Raw genomic sequence first — 15,277 nt, forward strand, 5'->3', positions numbered from 1 at the left:
TCTTATTTCAGAATGTATCAAGTGTTCTTCATTTGTCCAACTAGTATGTAAATGTGGAGGGAACTAGTGATAGAGTGGTAGTAGGGTGAACCAAGTACATAGTGGAAGCATTTGGTCTACACTTCGTGAGCACGTGACAGAAAGAATCCATACTGGGTTCTCAGTTTGTCAGAATGTGCCCACTTACTAAAAGCCTGAACTAAATACGTAAGTTGGGGTGTCTGGAGGAAGATACGGGTTGTGCAGCATTAAGGTATAAAGTATGAAAGCTGATTTTAAAAAAAGTCTTCAAATCTTAAATTTGTTGAAACTCACGTTTAGGAAATTTCATGAGGAGACTTTGCCTGTGCGTATGTGTGTGTGTGCGCGTGTGTTTTAAATGTCTTTTTACTTTTTCTGAGTAAAATTTAATGTCCGGGGAGGAGGAAGAGTTAGGATAGAAGGCTGAAGTTGCAGAGTGTAGAAGGAACATGGACTTTGGAGGCATCTAGACAGAAGTAGCTTGGAATAACAGATCTGCTACTTGCTAATTGTGTGATCCTGGGCCAGTTACGTGGCTGAACTTTGGTTTCATTGTGTATAAAGAGAAGGTATCAGTCTCTACTTTGCGGTGTTTTTGTGAAGACTTGACATGGTATTTGTAAAGCACCTAACAGAAAATAGAAATTTAATAAATGATAGCTACTTTAAGTAATTTTTCCACAATATATAACAGAGACATTGAGGCTGTCAAGTTAATCTTTGTCTTATAGCAGCAACCGAGTACAAATATCCTTTAAGAGGAATGTAACTTCTGACTTTGAAGTGTGAATTTTATTTGCTTTGAATCAGTCATAATGTGGAAAATACAGACTGTTTAAGCAGCTAGAACGTAGTATTTTTTGGATCTTCATTTTGGATTTGAACTTCACATAGGCCTATTAATTCTTTCAGGGTCACAGACTGAACTCCCACCTGCCTCACAACCGTCTTACAAATAGGTGCCATTACTCACAAATAGGATCAAATGAGAAAATAGTTCAATACAGCTCATACAGTAATTACTCTGTATATGAGAAAAAAAAAAATCAAGGTTTGAATATCTTACTGATGGCTTAACTTTATCTTCATAATCAAAGCTAAGATGTTTACTTAGTAAAGACCGAAATGTAAAAACAGTACTAAACAATATCTAGAATTTTTTTTTTTTTTTTGAGATGGAGTTTCGCAGGCTGGAGTGCAATGGCATGATCTCAGCTCACCGCAACTTCCGCCTCCCAGGTTCAAGTGATTCTCCTGCTTCAGCCTCCAGAGTAGCTGGGATTACAGGCATGTGCCACCACGCCCCCCAACTAATTTGTTTTTTTTGTTTGGTTTTTTTTTGAGATGGAGTCTCGCTTTGTTGCCCAGGCTGGGGTGCAGTGGCCGGATCTCAGCTCACTGCAAGCTCCGCCTCCTGGGTTTATGCCATTCTCCTGCCTCAGCCTACTGAGTAGCTGGGACTACAGGCGCGCGCCACCTCGCCTGGCTAGTTTTTTGTATTTTTTTTTAGTAGAGACGGGGTTTCACCGTGTTAGCCAGGATGGTCTCGATCTCCTGACCTCGTGATCCACCTGTCTCGGCCTCCCAAAGTGCTGGGATTACAGGCTTGAGCCACCGCGCCCGGGCTTGTATTTTTAATAGAGATAGAGTTTCTCCATTTTGGTCAGGCTGGTCTTGAACTCCCGACCTCAGGTGACCCACTCACCTCAGCCTCCCAAAGTGCTGGGATTGCAGGTGTGAGCCACTGCGCCTGGCTATAGAATTGTTTTTATAAATTTCTACAAATAGTACTGTTTTCATAGTAACTTCATTGCCTATAAACAATGGATACCTGTTCGTGCTGAAGACTCAGTGGTGTTTTACCTAAAGAACAGCGTAGAAGTACAGGTTTTCTTGTCCACCCCTGGGTCTTATTTCTGAAATGGCTGCTAACAACTCAAACTGGTAGATCTGGGAAATTGAAGGATACCAACACAGGCATGTTTTTCTTTCCTTGCCAAAAACTTTAGTTGTTTTGGGCTTGCCTCTCTGTGTCCTCTATCTGGAGAGAGGCAGGGTGGGATGGATCTTCTGAAGGAATGTTAATCAAGTTTCTTGCTTACTAACCTTGATGTTCCTGTAGTGTTGGTATGTTGCAATCTGTCGAGATCTGTTCAAGTTAGTAAATCCTTACTGGGGTGAAGAGATTGTCATGGTTTGTGACAAGGCCGAATTCAGGTTTTGGACCCCAGGCAATCACATGGCATTCAGATTTATTCATGTATTCCTTGTTCTATTTTAAGAACATATCAGTGATCTAGAGTTTTGATATCACACATACAGAGAGCTAGCTAGGGCTGTTTGGAGTTGTGGTTCCAGGAATGTCCCATGTAATTTGAAGGTTTTAATGACTACTTACTATGTTTTGAAGTATTGCATGATATAAAGTGAATCTATAAACTGTTCCCTTTATTAATATATAATATGGGAATATTTTTGGCTAGAAAGGAATTGAACTGAATTAAATGAGAATGTGTTAAATGAAGGCTTGTTTTCAGTATTTGGATATGAAAACTCTGTTTCCTGGAAAAGGTGTTCCTGTCTTACTGCTGCGTGCCTAGTGCCTGGATCACTACCTGCCATGTGGAGCATCTCTTAGTGAATATCTGTTGAATGAATGAATGAATGGCTCTGGGTCTAGATGTAGGGTGATGATAAGAGAGAATGAGATAGATATAAAACCAGAAGTATTTTGCTTTCCTTAGTAACTTACTGATTTTCCCCAATTATAAATAAGCCTATATATATGCCTTCTTACATTGTGCCAGTATACCCTCCTTTTTTTTTTTTTTTTTTATTTTGAGACAGGGTCTCACTGTGTCTCCCAGGCTAGACTGCAGTGGTGCAATCTCGGCTCACTGCAGCCTCTGCCTCCTGGCCTCAAGTGATTCTCCCACCTCAGTCTCCCAAGTAGCTAGGACCACATGTGTGCGCCACCATACCCTGCTAATTTTTGTTTTTGTAGAGACGGGGTTTTGCCATGTTGCCCAGGCTGGTTTCAAACTCCTGAGCTCAAGCCATTCACCCAACTCAGCCTCCCAGAGTGCTGGGATTACAGGCACATGCCACCATATCTAACTAATTTTTGTATTTTTAGTAGAGACGAGGTTTCACCATGTTGGCCAGGCTGGTCTCGAACTCCTGACCTCAGGTGATCTGCCCGCCTATGCCTCCCAAAGTGCTGGTATTACAGGCGTGAGCCACTGTGCCCAGCCATCCGGCCCCTCTTCCTAACAATGTGAAAATGCCAGTTTCTCTACAGAATTTGATTATTAGCATTTTTTTTCTTTCAGTTCAGTCTCAAATTAGGATGAAGCATTTGAGATTTTAAGAATATTCAAGCAGAAGTTTTTTAGTTTTCAGAAATTAGCTAAATTAAGATGTCCCTCTGATAACAATCCCTAGAAAGGAATAAATAGTCTCAGGTCATATTTCTTGAATTTGTATGTTCCTCCTTAAAATTGAAACCCTTAAAGACAAAAACAAACACTTTCTTTCAAGTGTCCAAAACATTTTCAAAGAAAATTGTTATTCTTCTTGTAATTTATGTAGTTCATAAAGCAAGTACCTGCCCTTTTGCTACCAAGGTATAAATGCCTCATTGAATAATATGGGGCCGTGTGTGTGTGTGTGTTGATTTAAGAAAATATAATTGTCTTCAGTATGTTATTGAATGGGAGGATTTTTAAAATATAGCATGGTTTAATCTTCTGCTTAGAAACATATTTCATGCTTAAGGCTGGGCACGGTGGCTCATGCCAGTAATCCCAGCACTTTGGGAGGCAGAGGCAGGTGGATCACGAGGTCAGGAGTTCAAGACCAGCCTGGCCAAGATGGTGAAACCCTGTCTCTACTAAAAATACAAAAATTAGCTGGACATGGTGGTGGGCACCTGTAATTTCAGCTACTCAGGAGGCTGAGGCAGAGAATTGCTTGAACCCAGGAGGTGGAGGTTGCAGTGAGCCAAGATCGTGCCACTGCACTCCAACCTGGGCTACAGAGTAAGACTCCATCTCAAAAAAAAAAAAAAAAAGAAAGAAAAGAAAAAAGAAAAAGAAAAAGAAAGAAACCTATTTTATGCTTGGTATAAACTTGGTAAATACAACAAAATCAAAAAGGGGGGAATTGCCATTAATCGGGAAAGATTTTACTTTTTTAACTTCAAGGTTTTTTTTACATTTCTGCCTAACCTAAAAGGTCAGGTTTTGTACCTTGGAGAAGGAAATTATAAATGCCCAAGGATAAGATATATAAATTGAAAATCTGCTTTAGCTTTTCTTTTTATCTTTTTGGTTTTTTTCCTTCTGAGAGCCTCAATTTTTTATGCTTTAGCTTTTCTTAAAACATAACGTTTAGCATAGTAAATAATTTTAATAGCTTTGTAGATAAGAATAAAAGAGATGAATTATGTGCTTGTTAAATTAATCTAACTGCCTCCTTCACCGTCTTTACTATAGATTATTATCCAGTATTGATTGTCCTCCTTTTATTCAGTCCTTGATCCCAAAGTAAGAGGAATTGATGAGGATATGTGCATTGTGTTATGTCTGATCACAGTTTGACTAGCAGAGTCTGGAAGTGGGTTGTACAGGATGAGAGAGAGAAGCCTAATTGCTCTCCCAGCATCAGCAGCATCTATAAAGCATCCTGGGAATTGCTTGCCCTACGTTCAGAGCAGCTGGTCACATGAGCCTGAATTTTCAGTTCAGTTCATTAGTCAGCCATTTTGGTCAACACCCTGCTTACTGCGCACGGCCAATCCTATGAGAACTCAGCATCCCATCTCATCTGAGCAGATCCTGGAAGTGATTTCTGCAGCTCAGGATTTTTTTTTTTAAGCTACACTGAAAATATAGGTTTATTTTTTGTTCAGGTTTTTCTTTTATATTTTTTTCTGCACAAAGGAGGAGGATTTTTCACTTATTCATATCGAGGCCAGATTTTTAAAGCCAGCTAAGGCAGCATCGGCTGTGCAGGATTTAAAGCCTATAGCTCTGCTGAAAAAAAGGTGGGGGGCAGGGAAAGGAAGATAAAAGGAGAGGAAGCTGGGAGAAGACAAGCATCATCTTATTTTGCTATGTGGTAGGAACTGTCTATAAGATAGTGTAGAATTGTTTATCTTGAGCAGTTTGTTCTTAAACTATAAGGTATTTTTCCTTTTTTTTTTTTTTTAAACCTCCTCCACCCTTTTCCTGAAAGCTTTGTTTCAGAGCTTTGTATTGGGTTTTTTTGGTGAGGAGGTTGTATTTATTTTTGTGGGGTGTGTGTGTGTGTGTCTGTGTGTGTGTTGTGGTCCCAGCTGAGTCATCATGTCTGCTCTGACGCCTCCGACCGATATGCCAACCCCCACCACTGACAAGATCACACAGGCTGCCATGGAGACCATCTACCTTTGCAAATTCCGAGTGTCCATGGATGGAGAATGGCTCTGCCTGCGAGAGCTGGATGACATCTCACTTACACCTGACCCAGAGCCTACCCATGAAGGTATGGTCAGATCCTGCCCGCTAATGCCTCACCAGCATCTTCATTGTTATGGGGGAGGGCTGGGAGGATCAGGGAGAGGTAGAAAAAAACCTACACTCTCAACTGTTAACAGTCCTGAAAACCTTGCATCCTTACTTACTACCCAGCTCGCCTCCTCTTGCTCATGGGGGAAAAATAATTTTTTTCCTGCCCCTTGAGGTATCCTTTCAAAAGACGCTGGATAGTTGTTTAGAGTTCTTTGTCTTTAAGCCTCTAAAGAAAACATTTGAGGTCACTTATCACATCTGATTCTAATCAATAAAGCTATTAATTTTGTTCATATATGAAAATGTTCATATATGAAATTGTAGTGATTTATAACACTAACTTAACACAACATGAGTATAATTATAGGATTGTACATGATGAATACAGTAGAAACACCAGGGTATCCTCACCATTATATGAAGATATAATGTTAAGCAGGTTATGACATCTAGGGAAGATTTGATAAAATCTCTTTTTTAACAATATGGATTATTAGGTTAGATGAGAAAATAAGTTTCAGCATAATGCCTTGGAAAGGTTAAATATGATTAATATGGGATCCCTATATATTACAATAGAATGGTAATATTGGAATCTATTGGCCATTGCTTTTTATAAATTATTTGTGGTAACTCTTATGATCCATTTGAGATTTCCACTGTCAGTACCTCTGAGATCTTTGTGATCTCTTGACTTGTGACTTTTTTCCTGGACTTTTCCTAATTTATGAGAGGTTTTCTGCTTCTACCCTTTAATTCTCTTAATGCCACAGAAAGATTTATTTGAGTCATAGCTACAAATTATTTTGTTTTTAATACAGTGGCTTCTTAGCTAGGGTTTATTCTCTGTCCTTATACTGATGAAAACAAAAACGCTTGCATGTGAGGAGAAATTCTTTATAAACATCTGCCTGATAGTTAGGCACATCGACAAGACAAAGAAGACCATAGGTGAATTGTATCTAGCAGGTGGGGTTAGGAAAGGTGATTCTCTGCCTTTGACCTTGAGTTGAAATCTTATCATGACTCAGAGTTTGCCCATTGTGTTTGATAAGGATTTTATCTTCCCAGTCAGCCTTAGCCTTGATAAAGTTTTAGGGATGGTTAATATCACAGAACACAAAGCAGTCATTTTGGGTGTGTCTTTAAGAACAATGTTTAAGTGATTTTTAAGACCCTTTGCATCTTGTAACAATTGGTTTGTTAATTGGACAGCTTTCTTTGGCTGTAAGTTTCGTTATGTGCACAAGTTATAAGACATCAGCTGAAATTCCATGCAATGCCAGTACTATTTATTTTTTATTATTATTTATTCTGTATTTTCATCAAAACATCGTTGCATCCAACAATTCCAGTACTACTTAAAACAGCCTCCAAAGCTTTAAAAGTCTTGACAGAAGAAAAATACAGTTTTAGAAGGCTACCAAGAAGTCTTCTGGCAACTGCCTCAGTTTACATATTTTGTTTGAAAAAAATGTGTTCCCGTCCATTTTGAGAGTCATACAATATGAAATATTCCCTTTATTATGAAATCTAGTTTATCAGTGTCTCAAAAATAATTTTTAACAATTTTAGCACTTCGAATATATGTTTTTGGAGCAATATTCCTACGGATAAGCAAAAGTGAGCTGTTTGGTTCATGTAAGCGTTTGTGGCAGTGTCATTTGAATTCTTCATAGAGAAATCTCTAGCAACACATTTCTCAGTATGGAAAATGTGTGAGAGCTATAACCTAAGCAATAAATTGTATGTCTACTGATTAAAGAAATCATGAATACAGAGTTTCCAAGACCTTTAATCAACTATAGAGGATTTGGAAGAAAAGAGAGAAATGCTAATAGTGCATTTTAGAATTTTGCTTTAAATTGGGCAAGAAAGCCATTATTTTAAATAATTAGAAATGAAAATAAAGAAAGTATAGGCCCATGAAAGCCTATGAGTATTATTTTCTTGTTCCATTACCAAACTCTAGATATTTAAATAGTCATTTGGTCCCAAGAAATAATCCACTTTTATGTTAATACCACTGACAGTTATTATATTTAATTTATCTATAAGCATTTAAATGGTGGTCACCAGGCCTATGATTATGTGAATCTCACCTTGTTGACAAAATGAAACTCCTGATGTCTGGACGCAGAAGTATTCAGACTGCTTTCCGGGCTGATTCATAGAGGGAAAAACATGTGACCACCCAAATCCTAGAGTGAAGTCTCCTTACTCCTACAAAAGAAAATAGGCAAAAAGCATAATATTCCCTCTTAAAATGATGTAGACCGACCGTATGTACTCAGCAATAGAGGCTCTGTGGCTTCCACATTTTATTTTCTTAAAACCAGAGTTCCTGGCCCTTCACTGAGCAGTCCACAGTACAGGCCTGGACCTAGAGTTTCTGCCTACTTTAACCCTTAAATAAATGAGAAAAAAAGCATTCACTTCATTATCTCAATGCTTATTGGTGGTCAATGAGATTATCTCTCTTTTGTTTTATATACTTTTTTTTTTTTGAGACAGAGTTTTGTTCTTGTTGCCCAGGCTGGAGTGCAATGGCACGATCTTGGCTCACTGCAACCTCCGCCCACTGGGTTCAAGCGATTCTCCTGCCTCAGCCTTCCAAGTAGCTGGGATTACAGGCATGTGGCACCACACCCAGCTATTTTTTGTATTTTTTGTATTTTTAGTAGAGACGGAGTTTCTCCATGTTGGTCAGTCTGGTCTCGAACTCCCGACCTCAGGTGATCCACCCGCCTCGGCCTCCCAACGTGCTGGGATTACAGGTGTGAGCCACCACACCCGGCTTATATACCCTATTTTTAAAAGCCAAAAGCAAATCTACAACAAGTTTAATTGCAAATAGATTTCCTCTAAAGGGAAATCACAGTCCTGTGATTGATTCCACAGGAGAGGCTTCATTAAGTGAGACCTTAAAAGGTAACGAGGTGATCACCAGACCAACATAGGGAGGACATTTCAAACAGTACATAGTGAGCTGGCCCAGCCAGGGAATAGCAAACAGGAGCACAGTGGGCTTCTGTTTGGCACAACAGGGAGCAAGGCTGGAAAGATAAGCAGGGGCTTGACTGTAGAAATCTTCTTATTCATACTGAAAAGCCTGCATTTGATTCTGTAATGAAAAGCTACTGGTGCTTTATATCTGGGAGTAACATGAAATAAGATTTGTATTTGGAATGATCACTCTGGCAACAGTCTAGCGGATGGATCAGAAGAATATAAGCTCTCAGGGACCCCTAACTATAACTATTAAAATGGTCTGGGTAAGAGATGACAATCTCAAATTAAGGCAGCGAGAGTGAACACAAAAGGAACAATCCTTGGAAAAGTAGAATGTCCCCGATGACTGAAGGGCTGGGTGGCTAGAGAATGAAGGTGAGGCGGTGCCTGGGATGACTCTCCAACTTCTGGCTGCAGAAGCTGGGTTCCCTTTACCATTACAGAATGGAGAAGGAAGATAAAATTTGAGTTCTTGATGCTTAATAGATTGTGACTAACAAAAGCGCTACCATTATTCTTTTTTTTTTTTTTTTTGCTGAGACGGAGTCTTGCTCTGTCGCCCAGGCTGGAGTGCAGTGGCCGGATCTCAGCTCACTGCAAGCTCCGCCTCCCGGGTTTACGCCATTCTCCTGCCTCAGCCTCCCGAGTAGCTGGGACCACAGGCGCCCGCCACCTCGCCCTGCTAGTTTTTTGTTTGTTTGTTTGTTTGTTTTTGTTTTTTGTATTTTTTAGTGGAGATGGGATTTCACCGTGTTAGCCAGGATGGTCTGGATCTGCTGACCTCGTGATCCGCCCGTCTCGGCCTCCCAAAGTGCTGGGATTACAGCCACCGCGCCCGCCCTCTTTTTTTTTTTTTTTTTTTTTGAGACAGAGTTTCGCTCTTAATGCCCATGCTGGAGTGTAATGGCGCCATCTCGGCTCACTGCAACCTCCGCCACCCAGGTTCAAGCGATTCTCCTGCCTCAGACTCCCTGAGTAGCTGGGATTACAGTCATGCGCCACCATGCCCAGTTAATTTTGTATCTTTAGCAGAGACAGGGTTTCTCCATGTTGTTCAGGCTAGTCTCAAACTCCTGACCTCAGGTGATCGCCTGCCTCAGCCTCCCAAAGTGCTGGGATTACAGTCGTGAGCCACCGCGCCCCGCCCATCATTCTTTCAATTAAGCCTTCCACGGGCTCCACAGAAGCATTAATCAGATTTACACTTTTCCAGATTACATATCCTGGCTTAAGTCTGTACCCTAATTTCCATTAAGAGTTGGAATCCTCACATGGAAAGGCAGGGGTGAGGATAAAAGGAGTGAGACTTAAATGGACATTCAGAGATGTGAGAATGTGGCTTACTTTCTTACTTTGCTTGTGCCATGTCAGCACTAGAGGAGCAGCCTTGTTTATAGAAAATTCACTGTGCATTTTCTTAATTTAGAGAAACATGTACTGCCATTGAAATGATCTCTCAGAGACTTTTTTTTTTAGTTTGTGAAAGCGTAGTGGGATTTCTTTTCTTCTTCTTCTCTTTTTTTTTTTAACCAAAGCAATGTTGGAAGTATGTAGAATTTCAAAGTAAAGGAACTTTTAAAGCACCATGAAAATTTTAGAGAACATGTGTTCTCTGTTTTTCTCAAGAATGGAAGCAGAACACTTCAGTTAGACCTTTAAACATCATTATGTGAATTTCAGAAGTGGTATTACTGAGATGAAGTGATATGTTTTATTTTTGCCATTTTTTTTAAAGTCACATGCTCATATGTATCTGAATTTCTTGGAGTAACATTCTCAAAACAAGTTACATATAATTCTAGGATCAGGAAAATAATAACTTTTTTGTTTGTTTGTTTTTTGAGACAGAGTCTCATTCTGTTGCCCAGGCTGGAGTGCAGTGGCAAGTTCCCAGCTCGCTGAAACCTCCACCTCCCAGGTTCAAGCAGCTCTCCTGCCTCAGCCTCCCTAGTAACTGGGATTACAGGCAGGTGCCACCACGCCTGGGTAATTTTTGTACTTTTAGTAGAGACAAGGTTTCATCATGTTGGCCAGGCTGGTCTTGAACTCCTGACCTCAGGCGATCCACCCACCTTGGCCTCCCAAAGTGCTGGGATTACAAAAAATTAGCCAGGCATGGTGGCAGGTGCCTATAATCCCTGCTACTTGGGAGGCTGAGGCAGGAGAATCGCTTGAACCCAGGAGGCAGAGGTTGCAGTGAGCCGAGATTGTGCCACTGCACCCCAGCCTGGGCAACAAGAGTGATACTCTGTCTCAAAAAAAAAAAAAAAAAGATTTTTTTAAAGAAATTCACCAATACATGTTATGTATACACATGTCCACATACATGAAGGGCAGGCTATAGTATTACCTTCAATATTATTGAATGTTTAACGACAAAACCAACTATAGCTATGGCTCAGTTTATAACACATTTACCCTTAAAAAGTTTACCTAATTAGAAATGTATATGTTAGTAAAAGTTTTGACACTTTAAAGAGAATTTTTAAAGAATGAAATCCTGACTCATTTGTTGTCTCAAGTGATTACAGATTTCCTTTGAATTAAGATGGGGTTATGTCCTGAGAAACTCATCCTAAGTTGAAAATACCATAAAATGAAAATGCATTTAATACACCTACTGTACCAAACTTAATAGCTTAAATAGCTTAGGCTAGGCTGCCTTAAACATGCTTAGAAGACTTAAGTTAGCCAACAGTTGCACAGAAGCATCTGGCAGCACAGTACCCTGTAGCGTATTGGTTGTTTACCCTGATCTGAGGCTGATCATGTGGCTGAGTAGGATGATGTGGCTGACCGGGAGCTGCAGCTCGCGGCTGCTGAGAGAGGATCGTGAGAGAGGATCACCTGGCATATTGCTAGCTCGGGAAAAGATCAAAATTCAGAATTTGAAGTAGGGTTTCTACTGAACTCATATCACTTTCTCACCGTTGTAAAGTTGAAATATCGTAAGTTGAATCCTCATAAGCCGGGGACCGTCTGTAAATTGAAATTAGCCTAAAAGACAGCACTAGTATCGTATTTCAAAAGAGAAAATGTTATTTTGCATATATTGCCTTTACTCTGTAAAGTGTTTCAGACAGATTTTTTTTTAATAGAATTTATGATCTAAGTACCATTCCTTGTTCTTAAACTAAATGTCCAGCTTTTGGTCTATTTTCTTTTTTATTCCACGTTCCTACTGTCTGTTATCATTTTTTCGATATTTATATGGTTTGAGTGGCAGGCAAGTTAAAAATTGCAATTTAAAATAATTTTTGTGTGCTTTTTATTTATTTATTTATTTATTTATTTATTTTTTTTTTTTGAGACGGAGTCTCACGCTGTTGCCCAGGCTGGAGTGCAGTGGCGCTATCCGGCTCACTGCAAGCTCCGCCTCCTGGGTTCACGCCATTCTCCTGCCTCAGCCTCCTGAGTAGCTAGGACTACAGGCGCCCGCCACCGCGCCCGGCTAATTTTTTGTATTTTTAGTAGAGACGGGGTTTCACTGTGGTCTCGATCTCCTGACCTTGTGATCCGCCCGCCTCGGCCTCCCAAAGTGCTGGGATTACAGGCTTGAGCCACCGCGCCCGGCCCTTTGTGTGCTTTTTAAAGTGAAGCTAAGTTGGATTTTTAAAATAAGACTTTTTTCCGATTACAAAAGGATATTTGTTGTGGAGATTTGGAAATTACTTTTTTTTTTTTTTTTTTTTAAATGAGACCTTGAGTTTTGGAAATTTCTAAGTAGAATTTTGACACAGAATTCAAAATAACTGAAGAAATCTGCTGAATACCTAATGAGTCTCTTTAGAGTTGGGTGGATATTAATTAGACTATGGAAAACTTGATCGCTCTCAATATGGGGTATATTTGAGAACAGTAAAGGAATTAGTACAATAATGAGGTCGATTGGACAATTGGTGTTTTGGCTACTGTGATGGTCATTAATTTAGAGATAATATAGGATAGTGGTTAAAAGTATGGATTTTGTGGCTTGGACCTGGACCTGGATTCAGTTCCTTACCCCACTACTCAGTAGTCATGTGATGTTGCACGAGTTATCCCTTCATGCTTGAGTTTTTTTGTTTTGTTTTGAGACAGAGTCTTACACTGTCGCCTGGACTGGAGTGCAATGGCGCGATCTCGGCTCACCGCAACCTTCACCTCCTGGGTTCACACAGTTCTCTTGCCTTAGCCTCCTGAGTAGCTGGGATTACAGGTGCACACCACCACACCCAGCTAATTTTTTTGTATTTTTAGTAGAGATGAGGTTTCCCCATGTTGGCCAGTCTGGTCTCCAACTCCTGACCTCAAGTGATCTGCCCACTTCAGTCTCCCAAAGTGCTAGGATTACAGATGTGAACCACCATGCTTGAGTTTTTCTCTCCTCTTAACTGGGAATATTAATAGTAACTACTTGAGAGTTTAGGAGGATTAAATGAGATAATTAATGTAAAGCACCCTGTAAATGGTAGCTATTTATGTTAGTAGTTATTCATGAATCAGTAGCTGGAGCCACAGCAGTTTAAGCCATATTCTTAAATACATTGCCATTTTATTTTATATTTATATTTTTATATCTAACTTTATAGAGTAGTCTAAACAAGTTATTTATCAGACACACTAAAGATGAACATTAGTAGTAGCTTAAACTCAAGTTTTAGCATTGTCCTTTCTTGAACCTCTATAAATAAGAAAATAATTGATTAAAAAATCAATGAGTTATCAGTTATCAAGAAATATGTGTTTTTCTTTTCCTTTTTTTTTTTTTTTTTTGAGACGGAGTCTTGCTCTTGTCACCCAGGCTAGAACGCAGTGGTGCAATCTTGGCTCACTGCAACCCCTGCCTCCCCAGTTCAAGTGATTCTCTTGCCTCAGCCTCCCAAGTAGCTGGGATTACAGGCACCCACCACCATTTCCAGCTAATTTCTGTATTTTTAGTAGAGATAGGGTTTCACCATGTTGGCCAGGCTGGTCTTGAACTCCTTGAACCCGCCTTGGCCTCCCAAAGTGCTGGGATTACATGCGTGAGCCACCTCACCCTACCCCTACCAAAATATGTGCTTTTCTATTAACCTTCTTTTAGGGATGAGGAATCTGACATTGAGAGGTGATGCACAGATGATCAGTTGAATGCAATAAAATATACGTCTGGCCCGATTAGTTACTTTCTGCCAGGAATTATTTACTCCAAGTGTTAAAAATGTATTATCTCATTTAATTTTTACAACAATCTTTTGAGCCTAAGTATAGTTATTAACCCCAATTTACAAATAAACTGACATTTGGCCAGGCACAGTAGCTCACACTTGTAATCCCAGCACTTTGGGAGGCCGAGGCGGGTGGATCACCTGAGGTCAGGAGCTCAAGACTAGCCTGGCCAACATGGTGAAACCCCATCTCTACTAAAAATACAAAAAAAAAATGATTAGCCAGGCGTGGTGGCAGGTACCTATAATCCCAACTACTTGAGATGCTGAGGCAGGAGAATCGCTTGAACCCGGGAGGCAGAGGTTGCATCGAGCCGAGATCGCACCACTGTACTCACTCCAGCCTGGGTGACAAGAGTGAAACTCCAACTCAAAAATTTAAAAAAGTAAAATAAACTGACATTCAAGGATGTAATAACTGGTAGAGGCAGGATTCAAACTCAGACAACCAATGGCTCAACTCATACACAACACTCCTGTCTCAGAATTCTAGAGTGCAAGTCCAACAATAGGCCTGCATTTAATAGGAGGAGTCTTCTTCCCAGTCTCTGATGACGTATTTCCAGAAGTTTTATACACAATTGAACACAGCATTGGCAACTTAAGTACAGTGAGCATCCAGATAAGGCCAAAAGCATCCCAGCTGGGACAGGCTTGGTGATTGCCATCTTGTTTGTTTGTTTGTTTGTTTTTTTGAGAGGGAGTCTCGCTCTTATCGCCCAGGCTGGAGTGCAGTTGCGCGATCGCGGCTCACTGCAACCTCTGCCTCCTGGGTTCAAGCAATTCTCCTGCCTCAGCCTCCTAAGTAGCTGGGATTACAGGTGCCTGCCACCATGCCCGGCTAATTTTTGTACTTTTAGTAGAGAAGGGGTTTCGTCATGTTGGCCTAGGCTTGTCTCGAACTCCTGACCTCAGGCGATCTGCCCACCTCAGCCTCCCAAAGTGCTGGGATTACAGGCATGAACCACCATGCCCGGCCAGTGATTGCCGTCTGTTAAAGTGGAGACTGAGCTTTTTGTCCACTTGTTTTCTTTTTCCTCTTTTCGCTCACTTTTATAAAGTAAATGAAAATATTTACATAATTGTGCATATACTACCAAACAGCAAAAATAGTACACTGCTGAAACTGACCTGGCTGGCAAGTGACATCTCTATATGCTAAATTTAGCTTTCTGAAGCAGATGTACAAAAGCAATAAGAAAAGCAGTTTTGTTTTGTTTTTGTTTTGAGACGGAGTTTCGCTCTGTTGCCCAGTCTGAAAAGTGGCACAATCTCGGCTCACTGCATCCTCCGCCTCCCAGGTTTAAGCAATTCTCCTGCCTCAGCCTCCCGAGTAGCTGGGACTACAGATGTGCACCACCATGCCTGGCTAATTTTTGTATTTTTAATGGAGATAGGGTTTTGCCATGTTGGCCGGGCTGGTCTTGAACTCTTGGGCTCAAGCAATCACCCGCCTCAGCCTCCCAAAGTACTGGGATTACAGGAATGAGCCACCGCGCTTAG

General features: G+C 40.5%; 1 protein-coding gene across 15 annotated transcripts in view; it reads left to right on the forward strand.

Annotated features, from left to right (window-relative positions):
• LOC105477391 (RUN and FYVE domain containing 3) overlaps nt 1-15,277 on the forward strand; it is a 103,395-nt gene that overhangs the window by 12,371 nt on the left and 75,747 nt on the right. Inside the window, exon 1 of one of the 15 annotated variants that reach the window (XM_071093477.1) lies at nt 4,444-5,547. The exons of 11 other annotated variants lie outside the window; for them this stretch is intronic. In XM_071093477.1, coding sequence (XP_070949578.1) covers nt 5,370-5,547 — 178 coding nt within the window. In that variant the 5' untranslated portion in view covers nt 4,444-5,369. Of the gene's footprint in view, nt 1-4,443; nt 5,548-15,277 lie in introns of those variants that run through there. 3 more of the 15 variants (XM_071093479.1, XM_071093486.1, XM_071093487.1) reach the window with 3 other exon arrangements.

This window comes from Macaca nemestrina, chromosome 3, assembly GCF_043159975.1.
Source record: "Macaca nemestrina isolate mMacNem1 chromosome 3, mMacNem.hap1, whole genome shotgun sequence".
In the NCBI taxonomy this organism is placed as follows: domain Eukaryota; kingdom Metazoa; phylum Chordata; class Mammalia; order Primates; family Cercopithecidae; genus Macaca; species Macaca nemestrina.